Here is an 18,722-nt window from a genome sequence, read left to right on the forward strand (position 1 = left end):
GTGAAACACAATCTACTTCACAAAATGTAGCAGGTTGGAGTGGCACTCCCCAAGTGACATCCATGTCCTAATCCCAGAAACCTGTGAACAATCCATGTCCTAATCCCAGAAACCTGTGAATATGCCACTTTGCATAACAAACAGAACTTTGCAGATGACTAAATAAAGGACCTAGAAATGGGGAGATTATGCTAGATTACCTTGGTAGGTTCCAAAATACTCTCAAGGATCCATACAAGAAGGCATCAGGAAAGACATAGAAGCAGAAAGAATGTGAGGATAAAGCAGAGAAACGCAAAGGGTCTGGAAATTACTATACTGCTGGCTTTGAAGTTCAATGACAAAGCCACAAACCAAGGAATGTGGGTCAATTCTTACAGCTAGACAAAACCAGAAGAAACAAATTCTCCTCTATGGCTAGCAACCCATTTTAGGATGCGTGACCTCTAAAATTACAAGGATAATCTATGTGATAATTTGTTGCTCCAACATGAGACTAATACACAGCATTATCATTAGGATTAGATATCTTATACAGGAACTAAGAAAAATTCCTAACCCCATGATAGGAGCTCTTAAAATTTCAGGTATCAGCTTATCAACATTAGTTGGGAGTAGGGTTTTCATAGAATCATTAAGTAAAACCTTAGGAAATTTAGGCCTGTTAGTGGTGGCACAAGCACCCGGGAGGGAAAGGAAGTTGAATCTCTGTGAGTTCAAGGTCAGCCTGGTCTACAGAGCTAATTTCAGGACAGCCCTAGCTGTCCTAAAACCCTGTCTTGAAACAAACAAACAAAAAAGCTTAGGAAATTACCTAGTTCAGTTTTCTGATAGATAGCTGCATGTACAAAACAATTAAAAACATGGTTTGTGAGGCGGGGTGGTGATAGCACATGCCTTTAATCCTAGCACTTGGTGGCAGGAGGCAGAGGTAGACGGATCTCTGTGAGTTCGAGGTTAGTCTGGTCTACAGAGAGTTCCAAGACATCCAGGGCTTGTTAAACAGTAAAACCCTCCCTGTCTTGGGAGGGTAGGGAGAATCCAGCTCTTATGTGCCAAGACTAGAACACAGAGAGAAGAAATTTCAGGGCCAGCTGTGGTGGTACACATGTGTAATGCCAGCATTAGGGAGGTAAAGGCAAGATTGAAAGTTTAAAAACAGACTGGGTTATATAAAAGCTCAAGACCATGAACTACATAATGGACTCTATAATTTTTAACAATGTTTCATTTCTTTGTGTGCAAGAGTGCATGAATGTATACAGAGCACATGTGGAAATCATAGCACAGCTGTTGCAAGCCTGTTCTCTCCTGGTGTCAAGCACCTTTACCTACTGAACCACCTCACAAGCCTGTCTAAAATGTAAGGTCAACACTAACACTGTGCTTATCCGTTGCATATGATGTTGTATAGGACATAAAACATACACTAGCTGGAGGTCCTGAGTTTAATTCCCAGCACCCACATGGTGACTCACAACTATTTATAGTGGGATCTGGTGCCCTCTTCTGGCATAAAAGTATACATGCAGATAGAGCATCAAATAAACAAACATAAACTGGCTAAATCTATAGTCTACATTTGTATTACACACTTCCCTCTTCTCTCCCCAAAGTCAGGGTATTTCCATGGAGCTGGATTTCTCTCATTACATTTCTTTCTATCTTCCTAATCCCTTACTAAGAAACATGGACTATCTTGTCATGGTGTCTAACATTTTTTTGTTTTGTTTTGCTTTTGTTTTGAGACTGGGTTTCTCTGTGGCTTTGGAGCTTGTCCTAGAACTAGCTCTTATAGACCAGGCTGGTCTTGAGCTCAGAGACCCGCCTGCCTCTGCCTCCCAAGTGCTGAGATCAAAGGTGTGTGCCGCCAGCACCCGACTGGTGTCTAACATTTTTAATCCTAGCACACAGAAGGCAGAGAGAGGCAGGCAGAGCTCTACAGAGCAAGTTCCAGGACAACCAAGGCAATCAGACAAACTGTCTCAAAAGTTGAAAAAATGAAAAAGAAACATGGAAATAGGGACACAGTGAGACCCTGCCACAAACTGTAAGAGGGGGCTAGAGAGGTGACTCAGAGGTTAAGAGAGTATATATGCCACTCCTCAGAGACCCAGAGACGGGCTCCCAGCAACCACATCAGCTGAAAGACTCACAACTGCCCATAACTCCAGCTTCCTTCCAACACCCTCTTCTGGCCGGATAAGACACCGGCACACATGTGGCACACGTGAACTCAGACAAACACATACACCCACATATATAAGAATAATTTTTAATTTTAAAAAAATTAAATATGCCATGGACTACATTAGCTGAAGCCTCTCCAAAGAGGAGGGAGAGGAGATGAAGATGATGTGGGTGTGGTAACAGGGACATGGGTGAAGGTGAACGCAGGGGGAGGGCCCTAAGGACGTTCAGGCCAGACAGCAAGCTGTAAGTTCAGCAAGTGACCCTGAATCCAAGAATAACTGAAGCTCGACCTCCAGCTTCAGCAGGCAAAAGACACATACACTCCCAACCCCCATCCCCACCCCCACACAAAGGTTAGGGTAAATGTTAGGTTAAAATGAACATGTACCTTAAGTACAAGCAAATTTTTTAAATCATAAATATTTAAATATTCATGAAAATTACTGGTTCCTCAAAAATCTTCCTCTCCAGAAAAATGTCAATACCATGAACTGTGACTTTCAGGGGCTGACATTCATTATACCAGAACAAACAAGAACCACCCAGACCCAACTGCTCCATTTATAAAACATTCAGTCCTCAATGTTGCCCAATTAGAGCATAACCCATAATGAAGACATTATTGCTGACAAGAGAGGCAGAATGGGATCTGGGTCATTCTTCCCTAACTCTATTAGTTCCTCTCAAACCAATAAAGGGAAGTCTGTGTTAGCAAAGTATTCAGCAATCATGACGTAATTCATTGCCATCAGCCTGTCCACATAAGAAAAAGGTAGAGGTAAAAGATACTTAGTGGATAATTGAGAAATCTCTCTAATGGTGACTTATATTAGTGTTCCTCCCTCTTGGGACTGAGTCATCACCACCACAAGTACTAAGTCAGTGGGCCACAAATACCACAGGGGTACTGGCAACAATAAACTGGTACTGGGACAGAAGGTTCTAGGCCCTGGGATAAGTCTTTTTCACTCCTAATCTCTGAATCCTCTCAACCGTTTTATGAAGCAGAGATGGACCGGACTGGTGTACAGCCTGTGAGCACTAGCTCGGATGTGAATTTCCACAGAGAAGCAGTCTTCCCTTGAAAGCCAACCAAAGGGCCTGCCTCAAGATGGCTTCTCCAGTGAGAAGCTTGCTGCTACCAACACCAGTTCAACCCCAGGGAACAGTGTGGTAGGAGGAGAGAATCGGGTCTTAAAAATTGTAAGGATATCCATACACAAGCAGTAGAATACACAAACACATGATTTTTTTTTAAAGCCAACAACAACAAAAATACACTACTCTAGCAGGGCAGGGGCACCAGGCTTTAACCCCAGCACTTAAGAGGCAGAAGCAGGTAAATCCTTGTCTACAGATTGGAGTTCTAGGACAGCCAGGGCTACACAGAGACTTCGTCTCAAAAAAAAAAAAAAAACAAGTGTGGAGTGGTGGCACATGCCTCTCATCCCAGTACTCGGCAAGCAGGGGCAGGCAGATCTCTGAGTTCAAGGCCAGCCTGGTTTACAAAGTTCCAAGTACACAGTGAAACCCGGTCTTGAAAAACTTAAAAAAAAAAAAAAAAAAAAGGAAGAAAGGAAGGAAGGAAGAAAGGAAGGAAGGAAGGAAGGAAGGAAGGAAGGAAGGAAGGAAGAAAGGAAGGAAGGATTCTATAGGCATTCTAGAAGCCCTCACTGGCTTCTACACATTATAAGTCACCATGGGCCTAGTGGTGGTGGCACCCGCCTTTGATTCCAGCACTCGGGAGGCAGAGGCAAGCAGATCTCTGTGAACTTGAGACCAGCCTGGTCTACAAGAGCTAGATCCAGGACAGCCTTCAAAGCCACAGAGAAACCCTGTCTCAAAACACCAAAAAAAAAAAAAAAAAAAAAAAAAAAGTCACCATGGTTGGAATATTCCTCTGAAACTATGTTTAAGTTTAAATGCTGTATACTCATGTGTGGTATGGGTTGTGCACATGGTATTCTTAGAGGCCAACAGAGTGTGTTGGATCCCTGGAACTAGGATTACATACAGACTTACAGACAGTTGCAAGCCTCCTAACATGAATGCTGGAAATTGAACTTGGGTCATTTGCAAGAACAATGCACTGCTCTAAACCAACAACCCGCCCTGCCCCACCCATACTTGATCTTCACATTCATATGCTAATGTTCTCAAAGTGGACCCTACAAGCAATTGAGATAAGGTCATCAAAGTGGAGCCCAGTAAAGGGAGAGGTGGCTTATCGAGTCAAGACACTTGAGCAGGACAGCAGGAGACACACACACACACACACACACACACACACACACACACACACACACACCAGCCCTTAGATGCTCAGATACAAGGGAGAGGTGGCTTATCGAGTCAAGACACTTGAGCAGGACAGCAGGAGACACACACACACACACACACACACACACACACACACACACACACACACCAGCCCTTAGATGCTCAGATACATTTCCCAGTCTCTAGACCTATGAGCAAAATGAACTTTTATTCATCATAAATAAGTTACTTGGGTATTTTGTTACAGCAACAGATAATGGACTAAGAAGCATATATAAGAAAACCAAAAGAGAGGCCATTGAAAGAATATTGTCTCTGTAAAAAAGAAAAGTTCCCTCAATACTGAAAATACATAGTCCCTTATTTGTCACATTATTCTTGGTTTGCTAAGTGCCCTCCTGCAGACCACTGTTCTACGCTGTTCTTCCTACTACTACTACTGACAGTGCTGGTAGGCAATCCCCTGCAGTCTCATTTCATTCTCCCAACCACTGTTCCCATTGTACAGATGAGGAAACTAAGGCTCAAGGGAAAGGAAAATGAATTTGGCCCAAATCTTACTCCACAGTCCCAGTGCCTCAGAAAGCTGAAGCAGGAGGATCACCAGAATCAAGGCCAGCCTGGACTACCCAGCAGGCCCTGTCTCAAAAAACCAAAAGGTGCGCAGGTGGTAGTGGTGCACGCCTTTAATCCCAACACTCAGGAGGCAGAGGCAGGAGGATCTCTGTGAGTTCAAGGCCAGCCTGGTCTACAAAAGAAGCTACAGGACAGCCAGGGCTACACAGAGAAACCCTGCCTCGAAAAAAAAAAAAAAAAAGAAAGAAAGAAAAAAAGGTAGGCCAGGCATAGAGGCAAACACCTACAATCCCAGTGCTTGGGAAGCTGAGGCAGGAGGCCAGCTGAGCTATGGAGTGAATTTCTGAAAACAAAACAAAAAAAACTAAGTATGACTCTAGGCAACTTAAGGCTTCTGAACCCTTGGCTTTTACTGCTTCTATGGGACACTCCTGGACTGTTTTGGGGAGCAACCTCCCAACAGAAGATCAACACAACAGAAGTCCAGGAGTCCTATAATGGCAGGTCACTTACCTGAATCTCTTCATTTTCATCTACCAGGAGGAAGCTCACAACCCTCTCTGTCATCTTCTTCCTCTTGGTCTCCTCATCCATCTCTTCCCCGTCCAAGGATTCCTGGACCTTACTGACAAGGTACACAGTAATGGGGTGTCTCCTCTTGTTACCTCCTGAATGAGTCCTCTTCTGGCAATCCAGGCACAGATTGATCTTGCAGGTCTGGCACCTCACAGCTGCCCTCTGCCTAACACCTGGCGAATGCCCATTGGGGCCCTTGCAGGGGTCACAGTAAGGGACGTGGCCAGCTTTGAGCCTTATCCGCTCATGGTTTCGTAGACGCTCTTGCCTATGCAGCTCCTCCTCACAGCGGAGACACTGCAAACTGCAGCACTCATCACATTCGAAGACAGCTTCGTCAGTCCCACTGCAGGCATAACTCTCCTGGCACATGAGCCCTGGATTCAGGCCCTTCTCTGCTGGGGAAGTCTGGGCACTCATAACTTAGACTTGTCTAAAAACCACACACCCTAGAACACTTGCTATTGCACTCTCCCAGGAATGAAGGAAGACAAAGGCTTTGAGTCGGAAGTGGCTAGTACTTCCACAGGGTTCTGAACACTTTAAAAAGGAAAACCTGTCCGGCTAAGAATTTATGCACAATCAACAAATGTTCAAATGTTTAACAGTCTGCCTCCAAGTCTCCTGAATCAGCACCGATGTCGACTGAGTTTGAAGGTTTCATTCTCCGCAAAGGATAGAGAAAGTTGCTGTCTCTGATGCACACTAAGAGGTCTCTGCATTCACAAAGGCAGGTACATCAGTTGGGCCTCGGCCTTAAATTGTAGTGATGAAATAAAGTGGTGAGGAGCTATTCCATATACGTGAACCTCAAGCCAATGTTTCAAGGGCTTCCTAGAATAGGGGAAGAGGGTTTCACTCATCTGGAAGCAAAAGGAGAAGTGCACCTTAAAATGAACAAACAAAAAGAGCACCTAAATGCCAGTCCACTTTGGGGAATCTAGTTCTTGCACATACAACTTACAATGGCTTATTCCAGGACCAGAAATTTTATCTCAAAATGATGGTTAAGGAGCTTCCTCATAAAAGCAATCTCTATGCTAGGTACGGTGGTAAACCTGTGACTCAAAAGGCTGAAGCAAGGCTACTGAACTACCTACAAAAAGTCTTATCTTAAAAAAAAAAAAAAAAAAAAAAACCCAGCCTACAGGCATCTGCACTTGGAAGGCAGAGGCAGGTGGACCTCTGTGAGTTCCAGGCCAGCCAGGGCTACCTAGACAGACCCTGTCTCAAAACAAACATCTATCAACAACAAAACACTCCTAGGCCTAGAGCCTCTAGATTTTGCAGCTTTGTTGTTGGCACAATGCTGTGTTCGTTTTATTAAATTCTGATTCAAAATCACTAAACAAACAGTCCTTGGGAAGCTAGCCCTTTGCACCTGCTCCTTACAAGTGAGAAGTGGAGAAGGCAGTCTTTAAAAGGCTAAAGAAAAAAACTACAACAATAAACTTTAGACTTCCCTCAAAGACCTAGACAAACCCAATCATCCTTATAAGAGGACCGCTTAGGCTTCAGACAGGTAAAGGTCTAGTAAGGACTCAAGTTGGCAACAATAGTCTCACATAGTCTTAATTTCATGCTCAAAAACTAAAACTACCACCATCCTTCTTTTTTGTCCCTTATTTCTCTTGTCTAGAGCAAGGAAGCTGGGAGCAACAGGAGGCAGAATTCCTGTACTCTGGTGCACAGGAGAGTCAGGCCCTATAATCAGGCAAAACAAATCATTTTTCTCTTGACACTCAAAAACTAACTTAAAAATAACTTTAAAGGAAAAAAAAAAAAAAACAGGGAGACAGGAAAGGGGGTTTGAGTCACTTCTTCATGTAATTACCCTCCTTATTCCTCCTAGATTTGCCTTCCATTCCAATAGCACAACAAAGTGTAAAGTCCTCCTTTCAAATATCCACTCCTCCCTTACAGTAATCAATCATTCCATCTGATCTTCAGATAAACAAGGAAGGCAATGGAGTAACCAGGGGCCATTATTTACACCCTAACCTCAGACGAGCAGAGCTAGCTCCCAAAAGGAAAACAAAAATCAAAACTTGTCACTACTGTGAAAAACAGAAAACCAACCTTCAGAATACCTGACCCCTACCAGGCCAAGCAAACAATCTGCTCCCTTGGGTCCCCCACCTCGACGCCTCTCTCCAATCCCCGGTTCCTCACCCCCACCTTGTGCCCGGACACCGCCACCACAACACGAGGGGTGGCAGCGGAGCCGAAGAACAAAGAAGGCCCCCCAAATCTCCCCCACACCCGCACATCCCGGAGCCGAATCCATTGTTTATGCCACCCCACCCCCACCCGAGCCGCACCCGTCCCCCCTTCCTCCTAGGAGCGACTGGAGCCCCGGGACCAGTGCTCGCCGCCCAGGGCTGGGCCGAGCTGCCCCCGCCCTGCCCGTCGTGGCCCGCAGAGCCCACCCGGAGCAACTTGGCCGCGGCAAGGCGATGTGGGGTGACGCGGGGTGCCGACGGGACCCAGGCTGCTCTAGAGCCCCGACGGATCCATCCTCAGCAACATCTCCGCCCCCTCCTCCTCTGCTGCCTCCCAGGCTTCCTCCTCTCTTGTTGTCAGTTGGAATCAGCTGATCAGAGTGAACTTCTCCCAGCTCGGACCAACAGGAAGGCATGAGCAGCGCAGCCCAGCGAGGGAGGAGCGGCCGGGGGCGGAGCGCGACGGCGGTGGGGCGGGAAGGGCGCGCATAGCCTCTTGGGAGATGTAGTTTTCTAGGGGCGTCCCCCTGTCCCAAAGACTAGAAATACAGGCTCCAGATGACTACAACTCCCAGATGGAAGTGTCGTCCTTGCGAACAGGTGGTGCAGATAGGCGGACGAGCATTTCGGGACTTGGAGTTTCCGCTGCGACTGTGGGTTTCTTTTTCTTTTCTTTTTTTCTTTTCTTTTTTTTTTTCAGGTTGCAGCCCGTTGTTTAGGACAGTGGCCTGGAAAGAAGTTCTGTAAATTAAACAAATATTATGTATATGTAATCAGGAAATGGAACGGCACATTTTTATTGTAACTTTACTTCAGAAATGTGCAAAGTGGGAAAAGATGGGTTAACATTGCTTGAAGGGATATTAAGGTGCTTGAGGGTATTTTGTTTTCCTTTCAAAGGTATTCCACAAACCCACTGTTAATTTTGCTCCTGCTTTTTCTTTTTCTGTGTTTTTCCCTATATAGGCTTCATAACTTTTAATTTTTAAAATGTGCACACTGGAGCACACACTCAAAAGTAAACTTTTGAGATTACAGTGCCTGCTAATGTTAACACTATTATACTATTATTATCTGACGTTTTAAAAATAGCTTTATATTTGTTTAGTGCTTTCAGTTTTTCTCAGTTATTTCTTGGAACAACAATAAGAGAAAACAAGATGTGTGGAAAAGATACTGGACTGTAATGCCTAGGAAAGCTAACTATGTAGGTGGTTAGCATAAATCACTTAATCTTTCCATGAAATAAAGGAATTCTGTTGTGTAATTTCTAAAGGCTCTGCCAGTTTTATCTCGATAATGGTTAACCTGAGAGAGAAAACTAAGGTTAAGTTTCTTGCCAAAGTACACCGCAAATTATTGACAATGCTGGATAAGACCTCATCTTCTGACTTAAGCAGGACACTCTTTTGTGATCTGATTCAAAGAACATAATTAGATCAATAGTCAAGCCAAATATACAAAATAGTAAATGGGTTATGTATAATGGTTATGTTACTGAAAATCATCTCTTCGTGACAGAAAACCAACAGGGGACAGCCCCGGGGGTGTAGCTTTTTCTCCTACACCATATCACAAACCAGGGTGGTAAAAACTAAGCTATTTGTAGTGCTTTCAAAATTAAATGTTTATCTAAGTGGTGGTGGCTCATGCCCAGCCCTCCAGAGGCAGAGGCAGGTGGATCTCTGTGAGTTCAAGGAAAGCCTGGTCTGCAGAGTGAAATCCAGGATAGCCAGGGGCTGTTAACACAGAGAACTATCCTGTCTCAGAAAAACCAGAGAAAAGAAAATACATAAATGTTTATTAAAAATAAGGTGGTGCAGAGAGAGGAAAGACAGGATTTTAGAAGAGAAGTTAAGCTAACAAGTTTTAAACAAGCCTGAGATTAGTCAGCATGAAAGATTTTATTTCTAGGACTGCCTCTGTGATGGCTTTGCCAGGTTATTTCATAACCCTGTTTATAAAATGAAGATATTGGTCTGTGTATACAGCTCAAAAAGAGTGCTTTCCTGAAATATACAAAGGCCCTGGGCTTGATTCCCTCCACAAAAAAAAAAAAAAAAAAAAAAGGATATAATGCATTTTACAAACAAACATTTAGCATCTCAAGTTTTATTTTAGTTACTTTATTTTGTATTATGGCTGCTGGTGCATGTGCACATGTGAATGTTTAGGTCAGAGGTCATTTATTCCTCAGAAGTCATCTACCTTGTTTGTTTATTTTTTTTGTTTTGTTTTGTTTTTGTTTTAAGGGAGGGAGAAGTTGAGACAGAGTTTCTTTGTGTTGCTAGTCCTGTCCTGTAACCTACTCTGTAGACCAGACTGGCCTCAAACTCCTGAGACCTGCCTGCCTCTGCCTCCCAAGTGCTGAGATTAAAGGTGTATGCCACCACCGCCCAGCTGCACCTTGGTTTTTGTTTGTTTAGTTTTTTGTAGCATTTTTTCTTTTCTTTTTTCTTTCTTCCTTTCCTCCTTCCTTCCTTTCTTTCTTTCTTTCTTCCTTCCTTCCTTCATTTCTTTTTTTGAGATCTCTCTTAGCCTGGATATTACCAAGAAGGTTAGACTGGCTGGCCAGTGAGCATCTAAGATCTTCATGTCTCTGTTGGCCAGCACTGGGGTTTCAAGCATATTCCTGGTCTATTAGTAAGGGTTCTCTAGAAGCACAGAACCAATAGAATGTATATTTATTCCTCTGAATTTGAGGCCACCCTGGTCTACAGAGTAAGAAACTCTGTCTTAACCCCTCACCAAAAAGCATATTTATTAAAATGAAACTATTAGATTGGTGTATTAGAGTTTCTTTTTCTTTTTTTCTTTTTGTTTGTTTTATGAGGCAGGGTTTCTCTGTGTAGCTTTGGAGCCTATCCTGGAACTCGCTCTGTAGACCAGACTGCCCTCGAATTCTAACTCACAGAGATCCACCTGTCTCTGCCTCCCAAGTGCTGGGATTAATGGCTTGTGCCACCAATGCCTGGTTTAGAGTTTCTATTGCTGTAATGAAACACTTTGACCAAAAAGCAAGTTAGGAGGAAAGGGCTCATTTGGCTTACACTTGTAGATCACAGTCCATCATTGTAGGAAGTCAGGACAGGCCCTCAAGCAGGGCTGGAACCTGGAGGCAGGAGCTGATGCAGTCATGGAGAGATACTGCTTACTGACTTGATCCTGGCTTGTTCGACCTACTTTTTTTCCCCTTGAGACATTGTTTCTCTATGTAACAGCCCCAAATATCCTGGAACTTAGTCTGTAGACCAGGCCAGCCTCAAATTCCTACCTCTATTTCCCAAGTGCTGGGTTTAAAGGCTTGCACCACCCATAGGCCAGCTCACTCTGCTTTCTTATAGAACCCAGGACACAAGTCTAGGGATGGTACCATCCACAATGAGCTGAGCCCTCTCCTATCAATCACCAACTAAGGAAATGCCTTACAGAAGATTGTTTTGTTTTGTTTTGTTTTGTTTTGTTTTGTTTTTGATACAGGGTTTCTCTGTATTGTTTTGGAGCCTGCCCTGGAACTAGCTCTGTAGACCAGGCTGGCCTTGAATTCACAGAGATCTGCCTGCCTCTGCCTCCCGAGTGCTGGGACTAAAGGCATGCAACTACCAACTTCCGACCTTACAGAGAATTTTATGGAGGCATTTTCTCAGTTGAGTCTCTGATGCCTCTATAGTGTCAAGTTGACATAAAACTAGACAGTATGCAAGGTGTTGCCTTTAGTCCCAGCATTCAGTAGGCAGAGGCAGACAAATCTCTATGAGTTTGAAAAACCAACAAACTAGACAGTATAATTGGCTTACACAATATACTCAACATTCCTAATACATGTCCTCATGTTGTGGTGACCCCCCCCACCATAAAATTATTTTCATTGCTACTTCATAGCTTTAATTTTGCTACTGTTATGAATGGAAACATAGTTACCTGTGTTTTCCAATAGTCTTAGGTGACCCCTGTGAAAGGGTCGTTCAACCCCCCAAAGGGGTCATGACCCACAGATTGAGAACCACTGCTCGGGTAGTACAACAATGGCTCCCTTTACATTGGAGAGGCTGTGTATTCATATGTTTGTGTATAGTGTGGGTATATGCATGTGCACATATGTGTGTATCTGAGTGAAAGCCAGAAGATAAAGTTGAGTGTATTGTTCAATCTCTTCCCACCCTGAGTCCCTCAGTTGAACCCCAGAAATGATTCAGTCTCGTTAGCCAGTTTGGCTCAAGGGATCTTGAGCAATGTGTTCTGTAGTAAAAATAATAAAAATCCAGAGACAGATTTTGGGGTTCAAGCTGAAGATCAGAGAAGCAAAGTATCCAGCCAATATCAAGGCTGAAATGGAGATACTGTTTTCCCTGTGACTAGAAACGGAGTCTCACATGAGACCCTTTGCTTCTTCCTTACATATCTCTCTAGTGCTCAGATTAAAGGTGTGAGCTCTGTTATTTCCTTAGACTGACTCACTGTCATGTAGGCCTGAGTGGTCTTGGTCTCACAGAGATCCATCTGCCTCTGTCTCCTGAGTTCTGGGATAAAGGTGTGTGCCACCACTGCCTGGCATCTATAGCTAACTAGTGTGGCTATCATTGCATTCTGATCCCAAGGCAAGCTTTATTAAATCATAAACAATACATCACCACAGTATTCTATCTGCCTCACACTGGGATTATAGGTAGGCAGCATGCCCATGGACATTTACATGGTTGCTGGGGATCTGAACTCCAGTACTCATGTTTGCTGAGCCAACTCCTCAGGTGCACTTTTAAGTTTTAAGATTTATTCGTGCATTTTTAAAATGATGTGTATGCGGTGGTGGTTTATGTACATGTGGATGCAGATGCCCATGGGAGGCCAGAGGTGTTGAGTCTCTCTGGAAATGGAGTAACCGGCAGTCATAGGCCCCCTGATTTGGATGCTGGGAATTGAACTCAGGTCCTTTGCAAGGACAATGTGTACTTAACTGCTGAGCCATCTCTCTAGCCCCCCAGAAGTTTAAATTTTAGATGATGTCAGACTCTCTTCTCTCTTTTGTACAAATTGAGGTTTGCACATCGGGTATCAGGCATGCAAAGCAAGTGTTCTATCTCAGCTGCTGCCTCAGCCCTGATGTCAGAACCTCCTAGAGCAAACTAGACAAATTTGCTGCCTTCCTTCCTTCTTGGGACAAGATCTCATGTAACCTGTGACTTCTTTATCCTACCTTTATATCCTAAGTGCTGGGATTACAGGTGTGTGCCTCTGTGCCCTGCTTAGTTTCTTCTCTTTTCTCTCTCTAAAATTGGTTTTGTTTTTTTTTTTTTAAATTATGTGTGTGCCAGTATATCTTTAGGGAGCACGTGCATGTTTAAGTGTCCCACAGAAGTCTGAAGAGGGCATTGGATCCCTTGGAGACAGAATTGCAGGGGGTTGAGAGCTCTGCATTGCAGACGCTGGGAATCATACCCAGGTCCTCTACAAGAGTTGTGCTCTAACCACTGAGCCACTTCTCCAGCCTAGTTTCCCTTCTTCAGAGAATTTGTGTTGACCTTTGCTAATAGCCCCAGAGTGTTATCAAGACGATACACTTGTATTAGTTTTACTGTTGTTGTTATAATACAGTTTAGAAACAGCAACCAAAAGAGAGGAAAAATCTACTTTGATTTCTGCTTTCAGTCTGTGGTCAACTGGCCCCATGATTATATGTCTGTGAGGTAGAATAGAGTTGCTTTCCTCATTACCCACTTCCTCCAGCTGGATCCAGAATTTTTTTTTTTTTCAAGACAGGATTTCTCAGTGTAACAGCCCTGGCTGTCCTGGAACTCGCTTTGTAGACCAGGCTGAACTCAAACTCACAGATCTACCTGCCTTTGCCTGCTGAGTGCTGGGATCAAAGGTGTGTAATCTCTTATTTATTTATTTCCTTCCTTCCTTTTGTTTGTTTGTTTGTTTTGTTTTGTTTTTAAAGAAAGGGTTTCTCTGTGTAACAGCCCTGGCTGTCCTGGAACTCCACTTTGTAGACCAGGCTGGCCTCAAACTCACAGAGATCTGCATGTCTCTGCCATAGGGGTGGGTGTGGACAGATGATTAAAGGTGCCCACCTCCAGTGCCCAGGCCAAAAGCCCTTTCAGTGATGACCCCATGGATTAATTAATTCATTGGTAAAATTCATTGGTAGGAACCCTTAGAATCCAGTCACTTTCTACAGTGTGCTTCTGAACACTAAGTGTGCTGGTGGTGATATTTCATTCATGTGCAGTCTATGACATGCCTTAATTCTTCTTTCAGAGTCTGACTCAGTTGGCAGACCTCACCTGTGGTGATCCCAGCCTTGATCTGCAGAGTCTGTGTAAGTACCAATGTTTCCTCATTATTCCTCTCTCTGCAGACCTGGCTAAGACACAGCTCAGGAGAGCACTTCTTTAGGAAGTCCTCCCTGATTCCCACACACTTTCTGCATTCAGTTAGTGTCACTGTCAACATTCTATGTATTTTCATTTTTCAGGGCTATCCAAATTTCCTTTTCTTTCAACCCAAAGTCTAACTTAATCTTCACTGACAATGACCTTTTGAAACATACATTTGCTGTGCATTTATTTTTTTTTTATTTGATATAGAATCTTGCTATGCAGCTATGGATGGCTTGGAACTTTCTATATAGAACTGGCTACCCTGGAACTCCCTATGTAGCTATGGATAGCCTGGAACACCCTATGTAGATCTGTCTGAGATTGAACTTGCCTTTGCTTCTGAAATGCCAGGATTATAGGAGTGCACTGCTGTACTGATCAGGATGCCATCTCTTTCACTCAATGTTGTTACTTTTTCTTCAGTGACTTTAGAAGATCTAACATGGCTTAGAAAGGAATGGTGCATGGGAGGGAGCTAGAAATGGTTCAGCAGTTAAAAGCCCTTGATCTTGTAGTCATGAGGACTGAAGTCTGGATCCCAGAACAGGAATGGCAAACCAGCTATCTATGCAAGTGCCTGTAACCTCAGCTCTGAGTTGGGCAGAAAAAGAAAGTTTGTTGGGGTTTGCTGGCTTTCAACCTAGCCAAGAAGACCTGAACCCCAGAGAGAGAGAAAGAGAAAGAGGGAGGGAGGTAGAAATGAATAGATAGATATAGATAGACAGACAGATGAAAGATAGAGGCACTGCCCTAAAGGAATGGGCAGAGAGTGACAGAGGAGCACACCAGACTCTTTTCTGAACTCTGTGCACATGTACCTGCGCGTGCACACACACATACTAAGATAAAGAAAAAAAGAAGAACTGGGCGCTTATTTTCCATTAACCCTACTACCCTTCCAGCCTGTGGAAGAATGGATTAGGACTGGTAGCTGTTTCTACCCATTCAGTGGCCTAGTTAGTAGAAGCAGCAGACCAGTCTTGTGCAATGAGCTGTCTTCTAGATTTCATAAGCCATGTGGTGAGCAGGCATTCACACACACACACACACACACACACACACACACACACACACACACACAGAGACAGAGAGAGAGAGAAAGAGAGAGAGAACTTCCTGGCCAGCACCTGTCACACTGAGTGCCTTTGTGCTGCAGGGACACAATTATACACACACATTTTAATCTTGGAAGCAATTGTTTGGAAGTTATATTAAGTCTGAATCTTGATGACAGGACTGAAATAGAACTTAAAGCAAAAATGTAGAGAAAAAATTTATATGTAGTTGCTTAAAATTATTTTTTGTTTCCCATTTTATAAAGACATATTCTGTTTTTAAATTAAACATTAATTTGGGGGCTGGCAAGATGGCTCAGAGGTTAAGAGCACTGGCTGCTCTTCCAGGGGTCCTGAGTTCAATTCCCAGCAACCACAAGGTGACTCAAAACCATCTATAATGAGATCTAGTGCCCTCTTCTGTCATGTAGGTGTACATGCAGGCAGAACACTGTATATAATATAAAACATTAGGGCTGGAGAGATGGCTCAGAGGTTAAGGGTACTGGCTGCTCTTCTAGTGCCCACATGATGGCTCACAACCATCTACATGCCAGAACACTGTATACATAATAAATAAATAAATAAATCTTTAAAGAAAGCTTTAAAAAAACATTAATTTGGTGGGATTGGAGAAATGGCTCAGTGTATCACTGAGTCTGGTTAGTGCTGTCTGTCTGCTGGGATGTTGATTGATTTTGTAGCCTTTTTTTAAAAAAAATTTTTTTATGTCTAGTGTTGGGGATTAATCCTAGGGTCTCACCCACGTGGACAAACAGTACCACTGAGCTGCATTCCAACCTCCCACTATCAACTTACCATCTCTTCCATGCCTCCAATTTAAATGCTTAGCATCTGGATGATTCAGCTAAATAATGCTTTTCCTGTTTAGGCAGTTTTCCTGGCAAGTCACCCAATAGGCCATGGAACACTTATGTCAAATGTGCTCACAGGGATAGCATCAGAATACACATGGCTATTTATCTATGGCAGCTGTCTTCCTAGCAAGTGACTAGAATAGCCTCTCTGACTCTGCAAGTGGATGGCTTAACCTGGCCTCCACACATGATAAACATGCTTATTGGTGGCTCATTCTTTTCTTTTCTTTTTGTGACAGTCTTAAGTTTTCCTAGCTGGCCTCAAATTCACTTATTTTTAGTTTATTTTTTACCCAAGACAAGGTTTCTACATGTAACAGCTCTGGCTGTCCTGGAACTCACTTTGTGGACCAGGCTGGCCTTGAACTCAGAGATTCACCTGCTTCTGCTTCCCAAATGCTGGGATTTATGGCATGTGCCACCACCACTAGGCTTCTGTTTTTCTGATGGCCCCATTCTTTTTATTTTTCTGTAAATTCAGAGTTCTACAAGGTGGCTTCATTGACAACTCTGTTCACCATGGTTTCCATTCATGCTACAAGAAAGCAACCTGCTTTCTTTCCTTTGGTTGGGTAGTTACCACTCAGCAGTCTTGAGAACTGGTCCAATGGTTTTTAGTTTAATTATTTTATTATTTTCCATGTGTATGGGTGTTCGGTCTGCATGTGTGCCTGTATACCACATGGGTGTCTGTTGTCCACCCATCATGGTCTGGACCCTCCGCCACTGGTCACTACATGAGAAAATGCCTTACAGCTGGATCTCACTGAGGCACTTCTCAATTGAGGCTCCTTCCTCTCTTATGACTGTATAGCTTTCGTCAAGTTGACACAACACCACCCAGTACTACCACCCCACCCATTCTACCCCCATGAAAAGAAAAAAAGGAAACTGAAGAGTTTGTATTTTTTTTTCTTTCTTTTTTGCGACAGGGTTTCTCTGTGTCACAGCCCTAGCTGTCCTGGAACTCATTTTGTGGACCAGGCTGGCCTTGAACTCACCTGTAGAATTTCTTTTGGCTTACAGTTGATGAGTACAGTCCATCATGGCAGGGGAATCACAGTTACAGGAACTTAAGGCTGCTGGTTGGATATATGACATCCGCAGCCAGGAAGCAAAAAACCATGAATGCTAGCAATCAGCCTTTCTTTATTCGATCTAAACTTGAACCCATGTGTGGTGAAATATTATTTATGATTTATTAAAGTTTGCCTGAGGATTCAGAAAGCAATCAGCCACATGCCATAGAAGCCAGCCACACACCTTTAATCCCAGCAGCCAGAAGCTTGGAAGTGGTGGTACACATCTTTAATCCTAGGTTTTAGGATTAAGAGATAAACCGATCTCTGTGAGACCAAGGCCACCCAGATCTACACAAAATTGAATCAGCCTAAATGAGAAATAGCTCACACTTTAATCCCAACATTAGGAAGTATATAAGACAGAAGCAAGGTCTCAGGGATTGATTCATTATCCAGCCACACTAAGGAGAGGTTACAGTCTGAGGCTTGGTGAGAGCTCATGGAGACAGGATCAAACCACTCAGCCTGAGCTAGAGGCAAGAAGCTAGAGATCAGCTGCTTTGCCTTTCTGATATTCAGCTTGAAGTTTGAACCCCAATATCAGTCTCTGAGTCATTTATTTGTCCATGTTACACCCATAGAATGGTGTCACCAACGTTTATATGTGGGTCTTCCTACCTCAGTTAACCAACCTGGGAAACCAACCTAGGTAATCCCTCCTAAGCATGCTATGAAGCTGGGACACCAGGTGAGTCTAGATCCTAGTTTCTCTATAATAACCATCACACTGGGTAAACTTAAAGAACAAATGTCAGCCAGGCAGTGGTGGCTCATACGACTTTAATCCCAGCAATCAGGAGGCAGAGGCAGGTGCATCTCTGAGTTTGAGGCCAGCCTGCTCTACAGAGTGAGTTCCATGACAGGCTCCAGAGAAACCTTGTCTCGAAACACCAATAAATAGATAAAATTTCTTTTTAGATTAATGTGTATGAATGCTGAATGGCAGAGATCAGAAGACAGCAACATTGATTATTCCCTGAATTGCAGATAAAGATTGTGAGCCAACACATAGGTGCTGGGATCTGAACCTAGTTCCTGTGCAGGAGCAACGAGTGTTCTTAACTGTTGAGCCATGCCTCCCGCTACTACAACCATCTTTTTATTTATGATTTTCAAGGCAGTGTTTCTCTCTAGCCCTGGCTTTCGGGGACTTGCTCTATGGACCAGGCTGGCTTTAAACTCAGAGATGCACCTGCCTCTGCCTCCTGAGTGCTGGCATTAAAGTCATGAGCCACCACTGCCTACCTTATTTGTTTTTTGATTATTATTTACATTTATTTATTGTTTACATGTGTGCATATAGGTTAACTTGAGCGTATCCCATAGTGCTCAGATTTTGGGAGTTTAGTCTCCTCTTCTACCAGGTGAGTTCAGGGGTTGAAATAAGGTTGTCATGGATGGCAGTCACCTTTATCTGCTTGACCCATCTTACTGGTCCCTGAGGACTTATTTAACTAGTGGAGAGATGACTCAATTAAAG

General features: G+C 43.6%; 1 protein-coding gene and 1 long non-coding RNA gene across 2 annotated transcripts in view; one reads left to right on the forward strand and one right to left on the reverse strand.

Moving 5' to 3' along the window:
- LOC127230948 (uncharacterized) overlaps positions 1 to 5,735 on the forward strand; it is a 33,159-nt gene extending 27,424 nt beyond the window's left edge. The window contains exon 3 of the long non-coding RNA XR_007835236.1: positions 5,590 to 5,735. This is a non-coding gene — a long non-coding RNA (uncharacterized LOC127230948). The remainder of the gene's footprint in view (positions 1 to 5,589) is intronic.
- Zfyve1 (zinc finger FYVE-type containing 1) overlaps positions 1 to 6,322 on the reverse strand; it is a 48,078-nt gene extending 41,756 nt beyond the window's left edge. The window contains exon 1 of the mRNA XM_051196282.1: positions 5,563 to 6,322. Coding sequence (XP_051052239.1) covers positions 5,563 to 6,045 — 483 coding nt within the window. The 5' untranslated portion in view covers positions 6,046 to 6,322. The remainder of the gene's footprint in view (positions 1 to 5,562) is intronic.
- Positions 6,323 to 18,722: the final 12,400 nt, after the last annotated feature.

The sequence above is a fragment of the Phodopus roborovskii genome, unplaced genomic scaffold (assembly GCF_943737965.1).
Source record: "Phodopus roborovskii unplaced genomic scaffold, PHOROB, whole genome shotgun sequence".
NCBI lineage: Eukaryota > Metazoa > Chordata > Mammalia > Rodentia > Cricetidae > Phodopus > Phodopus roborovskii.